The 6,000-nt window shown below is 63.6% G+C and overlaps 1 protein-coding gene across 1 annotated transcript in view; it reads left to right on the forward strand.

Annotated features, from left to right (window-relative positions):
- Nucleotides 1-2,129, forward strand: part of MAF1 (MAF1 negative regulator of RNA polymerase III) — a gene marked incomplete at its 3' end in the record, with an annotated part of 86,698 nt that extends 84,569 nt beyond the window's left edge. The window contains exon 8 of the mRNA XM_075583107.1: nt 1,985-2,129. Within this exon, the coding sequence (XP_075439222.1) occupies nt 1,985-2,129 (145 nt within the window). The remainder of the gene's footprint in view (nt 1-1,984) is intronic.
- Between the last annotated feature and the right edge of the window lie 3,871 nt (nt 2,130-6,000).

Below are 6,000 nucleotides of genomic sequence, written 5' to 3' on the forward strand. Positions count from 1 at the left end.
TGCCGTATGCAGTGTGTGCGTGCGTGCCTGCCGTATGCAGTGTGTGCGTGCCTGCCGTATGCAGTGTGCGTGCGTGCCTGCCGTAGGCAGTGTGTGCGTGCGTGCCTGCCGTATGCAGTGTGTGCGTGCGTGCCTGCCGTATGCAGTGTGTGCGTGCCTGCCGTATGCAGTGTGCGTGCGTGCCTGCCGTAGGCAGTGTGTGCGTGCGTGCCTGCCGTAGGCAGTGTGTGCGTGCGTGCCTGCCGTATGCAGTGTGCGCGTGCCTGCCGTATGCAGTGTGCGCGTGCCTGCCGTATGCAGTGTGCGCGTGCCTGCCGTATGCAGTGTGCGCGTGCCTGCCGTATGCAGTGTGCGCGTGCGTGCCTGCCGTATGCAGTGTGCGTGCGTGCCTGCCGTATGCAGTGTGTGCGTGCGTGCCTGCCGTATGCAGTGCGCGCGTGCCTGCCGTATGCAGTACGTGCGTGCCTGCCGTATGCAGTGTGCGCGTGCCTGCCGTATGCAGTGTGTGCGTGCCTGCCGTATGCAGTGTGCGTGCGTGCCTGCCGTATGCAGTGTGTGCCTGCCGTATGCAGTGTGCGCGTGCGTGCCTGCCGTATGCAGTGTGTGCCTGCCGTATGCAGTGTGTGCCTGCCGTATGCAGTGCGTGCCTGCCGTATGCAGTGTGTGCGTGCGTGCCTGCCGTATGCAGTTTGTGCGTGCGCGCCGTATGCAGTGTGTGCGTGCGTGCCTGCCGTATGCAGTGTGTGTGTGCGTGCCTGCCGTATGCAGTGTGCGTGCGTGCCTGCCGTATGCAGTGTGTGTGTGCGTGCCTGCCGTATGCAGTGTGCGTGCGTGCCTGCCGTATGCAGTGTGTGCGTGCCTGCCGTATGCAGTGTGCGTGCGTGCCTGCCGTAGGCAGTGTGTGCGTGCCTGCCGTATGCAGTGTGTGCGTGCGTGCCTGCCGTATGCAGTGTGCGTGCGTGCCTGCCGTATGCAGCGTGCGTGCGTGCCTGCCGTATGCAGTGTGTGCGTGCGTGCCTGCCGTATGCAGTGCGCGCGTGCCTGCCGTATGCAGTACGTGCGTGCCTGCCGTATGCAGTGTGCGCGTGCCTGCCGTATGCAGTGTGTGCGTGCCTGCCGTATGCAGTGTGCGTGCGTGCCTGCCGTATGCAGTGCGTGCCTGCCGTATGCAGTGTGCGCGTGCGTGCCTGCCGTATGCAGTGCGTGCCTGCCGTATGCAGTGTGTGCGTGCCTGCCGTATGCAGTGTGTGCGTGCGTGCGTGCGTGCCTGCCGTATGCAGTGTGTGCGTGCGTGCGTGCATACCTGCCGTATGCAGTGTGTGCGTGCCTGCCGTATGCAGTGTGTGCGTGCCTGCCGTATGCAGTGTGTGCGTGCCTGCCGTATGCAGTGTGCGCGTGCGTGCCTGCCGTATGCAGTGTGTGCGTGCCTGCCGTATGCAGTGTGCGCGTGCGTGCCTGCCGTATGCAGTGTGCGCGTGCCTGCCGTATGCAGTGTGCGTGCCTGCCGTATGCAGTGTGTGCGTGCGTGCCGTATGCAGTGTGCGCGTGCGTGCCTGCCGTATGCAGTGTGCGCGTGCCTGCCGTATGCAGTGTGCGTGCCTGCCGTATGCAGTGCGTGCGTGCGTGCGTGCCTGCCGTATGCAGTGTGCGCGTGCCTGCCGTATGCAGTGTGCGCGTGCGTGCCTGCCGTATGCAGTGTGTGTGTGTGCGTGCCTGCCGTATGCAGTGTGCGCGTGCGTGCCTGCCGTATGCAGTGTGTGTGTGTGCGTGCCTGCCGTATGCAGTGTGTGCGTGCCTGCCGTATGCAGTGTGTGCGTGCGTGCCTGCCGTATGCAGTGTGTGCGTGCGCGCCGTGTGCAGTGTGCGCGCCGTGTGTGTGTGTGTGTGTGTGCCGTGTGCGCATTCCACCTCCCCCTCTCCTCTCCTGTCTCCCTACCCCTCACCTCACTGATACCGGCTCTCTCCTCTCCTCAACCTCTCTCAGTGGGTACACGTACACTCGCTCTGATTATGGAGCGGAGCTAGACATGGATCTGGAGGAGGAGATGGAGGATGACGAGCACGGCACCATCGGAGGCGACAGGTCAGAAAACCCCTATAAACTCACAGGCACCCCTCCTCCTCCTCCTGTACATACAGGCGCTGGGTCACAGGCTCCCCTCCTCCTCCTCCTGTACATACAGGCGCTGGGTCACAGGCTCCCCTCCTCCTCCTCCTGTACATACAGGCGCTGGGTCACAGGCTCCCCTCCTCCTCCTCCTCCTGTACATACAGGCGCTGGGTCACAGGCTCCCCTCCTCCTCCTCCTCCTGTACATACAGGCGCTGGGTCACAGGCTCCCCTCCTCCTCCTCCTCCTCCTGTACATACAGGCGCTGGATCACAGGCTCCCTCCCTCCTCCTCCTCCTGTACATACAGGCGCTGGGTCACTAGCTCCCCTCCTCTTCCTCCTGTACATACAGGCGCTGGGTCACAGGCTCCCCTCCTCCTCCTGTACATACAGGCGCTGGGTCACAGGCTCCCCTCCTCCTCCTGTACATACAGGCGCTGGGTCACAGGCTCTCCTCCTCCTCCTCCTGTACATACAGGCGCTGGGTCACAGGCTCCCCTCCTCCTCCTCCTCCTGTACATACAGGCGCTGGGTCACAGGCTCCCCTCCTCCTCCTCCTGTACATACAGGCGCTGGGTCACAGGCTCCCCTCCTCCTCCTCCTCCTGTACATACAGGCGCTGGGTCACAGGCTCCCCTCCTCCTCCTCCTGTACATACAGGCGCTGGGTCACAGGCTCCCCTCCTCCTGTACATACAGGCGCTGGGTCACAGGCTCCCCTCCTCCTCCTGTACATACAGGCGCTGGGTCACAGGCTCCCCTCCTCCTCCTCCTCCTGTACATACAGGCGCTGGGTCACAGGCTCCCCTCCTCCTCCTCCTGTACATACAGGCGCTGGGTCACAGGCTCCCCTCCTCCTCCTCCTCCTGTACATACAGGCGCTGGGTCACAGGCTCCCCTCCTCCTCCTCCTGTACATACAGGCGCTGGGTCACAGGCTCCCCTCCTCCTCCTCCTCCTGTACATACAGGCGCTGGGTCACAGGCTCCCCTCCTCCTCCTCCTGTACATACAGGCGCTGGGTCACAGGCTCCCCTCCTCCTGTACATACAGGCGCTGGGACACAGGCTCCCCTCCTCCTCCTGTACATACAGGCGCTGGGTCACAGGCTCCCCTCCTCCTCCTCCTGTACATACAGGCGCTGGGTCACAGGCTCCCCTCCTCCTGTACATACAGGCGCTGGGTCACAGGCTCCCCTCCTCCTCCTGTACATACAGGCGCTGGGTCACAGGCTCCCCTCCTCCTCCTCCTGTACATACAGGCGCTGGGTCACAGGCTCCCCTCCTCCTCCTCCTGTACATACAGGCGCTGGATCACAGGCTCCCCCCCTCCTCCTCCTCCTGTACATACAGGCGCTGGGTCACAAGCTCCCCTCCTCTTCCTCCTGTACATACAGGCGCTGGGTCACAGGCTCCCCTCCTCCTCCTGTACATACAGGCGCTGGGTCACAGGCTCCCCTCCTCCTCCTGTACATACAGGCGCTGGGTCACAGGCTCCCCTCCTCCTCCTGTACATACAGGCGCTGGATCACTGGCTCCCCTCCTCCTCCTCCTCCTGTACATACAGGCGCTGGGTCACAGGCTCCCCTCCTCCTCCTCCTGTACATACAGGCGCTGGGTCACAGGCGCCCCTCCTCCTCCTCCTCCTGTACATACAGGCGCTGGGTCACAGGCTCCCCTCCTCCTCCTCCTCCTCCTCCTGTACATACAGGCACTGGGTCACAGGCTCCCCTCCTCCTCCTGTACATACAGGCGCTGGGTCACAGGCTCCCCTCCTCCTCCTGTACATACAGGCGCTGGGTCACAGGCTCCCCTCCTCCTGTACATACAGGCGCTGGGTCACAGGCTCCCCTCCTCCTGTACATACAGGCGCTGGGTCACAGGCTCCCCTCCTCCTCCTCCTGTACATACAGGCGCTGGGTCACAGGCTCCCCTCCTCCTCCTGTACATACAGGCGCTGGGTCACAGGCTCCCCTCCTCCTCCTGTACATACAGGCGCTGGGTCACAGGCTCCCCTCCTCCTCCTGTACATACAGGCGCTGGGTCACAGGCTCCCCCCCTCCTCCTCCTCCTGTACATACAGGCGCTGGGTCACAGGCTCCCCTCCTCCTACTCCTGTACATACAGGCGCTGGGTCACAGGCTCCCCTCCTCCTCCTCCTGTACATACAGGCGCTGGGTCACAGGCTCCCCTCCTCCTCCTCCTGTACATACAGGCGCTGGGTCACAGGCTCCCCTCCTCCTCCTCCTGTACATACAGGCGCTGGGTCACAGGCTCCCCTCCTCCTCCTCCTGTACATACAGGCGCTGGGTTACAGGCTCCCCTCCTCCTCCTCCTGTACATACAGGCGCTGGGTTACAGGCTCCCCTCCTCCTCCTCCTGTACATACAGGCGCTGGGTCACAGGCTCCCCTCCTCCTCCTCCTGTACATACAGGCGCTGGGTCACAGGCTCCCCTCCTCCTCCTGTACATACAGGCGCTGGGTCACAGGCTCCCCTCCTCCTCCTGTACATACAGGCGCTGGGTCACAGGCCCCCCTCCTCCTGTACATACATACGCTGGGTCACAGGCTCCCCTCCTCCTCCTCCTCCTGTACATACAGGCGCTGGGTCACAGGCTCCCCTCCTCCTCCTGTACATACAGGCGCTGGGTCACAGGCTCCCCTCCTCCTCCTCCTGTACATACAGGCGCTGGGTCACAGGCTCCCCTCCTCCTCCTGTACATACAGGCGCTGGGTCACAGGCTCCCCTCCTCCTCCTGTACATACAGGCGCTGGGTCACAGGCTCCCCTCCTCCTCCTGTACATACAGGCGCTGGGTCACAGGCTCCCCCCCTCCTCCTGTACATACAGGCGCTGGGTCACAGGCTCCCCTCCTCCTCCTCCTGTACATACAGGCGCTGGGTCACAGGCTCCCCCCCTCCTCCTGTACATAAAGGCGCTGGGTCAAAGGCTCCCCTCCTCCTCCTCCTGTACATACAGGCGCTGGGTCACAGGCTCCCCTCCTCCTCCTCCTCCTGTACATACAGGCGCTGGGTCACAGGCTCCCCTCCTCCTCCTCCTGTACATACAGGCGCTGGGTCACCAGCTCCCCTCCTCCTCCTCCTCCTGTACATACAGGCGCTGGGTCACAGGCTCCCCCCCTCCTCCTGTACATACAGGCGCTGGGTCACAGGCTCCCCTCCTCCTCCTCCTCCTGTACATACAGGCGCTGGGTCACAGGCTCCCCTCCTCCTCCTGTACATACAGGCGCTGGGTCACAGGCTCCCCTCCTCCTCCTCCTGTACATACATACGCTGGGTCACAGGCTCCCCCCCTCCTCCTCCTCCTGTACATACATACGCTGGGTCACAGGCTCCCCCCCTCCTCCTCCTCCTGTACATACAGGCGCTGGGTCACAGGCTCCCCTCCTCCTCCTCCTGTACATACAGGCGCTGGGTCACAGGCTCCCCTCCTCCTCCTCCTGTACATACAGGCGCTGGGTCACAGGCTCCCCTCCTCCTCCTCCTCCTGTACATACAGGCGCTGGGTCACAGGCTCCCCTCCTCCTCCTCCTGTACATACAGGCGCTGGGTCACCGGCTCCCCTCCTCCTCCTCCTCCTGTACATACAGGCGCTGGGTCACAGGCTCCCCCCCTCCTCCTGTACATACAGGCGCTGGGTCACAGGCTCCCCTCCTCCTCCTCCTCCTGTACATACAGGCGCTGGGTCACAGGCTCCCCTCCTCCTCCTCCTGTACATACAGGCGCTGGGTCACAGGCTCCCCTCCTCCTCCTCCTCCTGTACATACAGGCGCTGGGTCACAGGCTCCCCTCCTCCTCCTCCTGTACATACAGGCGCTGGGTCACAGGCTCCCCTCCTCCTCCTCCTGTACATACAGGCGCTGGGTCACAGGC

This window comes from Ascaphus truei, unplaced genomic scaffold (genome assembly GCF_040206685.1).
Source record: "Ascaphus truei isolate aAscTru1 unplaced genomic scaffold, aAscTru1.hap1 HAP1_SCAFFOLD_286, whole genome shotgun sequence".
Classification (NCBI taxonomy): Eukaryota; Metazoa; Chordata; class Amphibia; order Anura; family Ascaphidae; genus Ascaphus; species Ascaphus truei.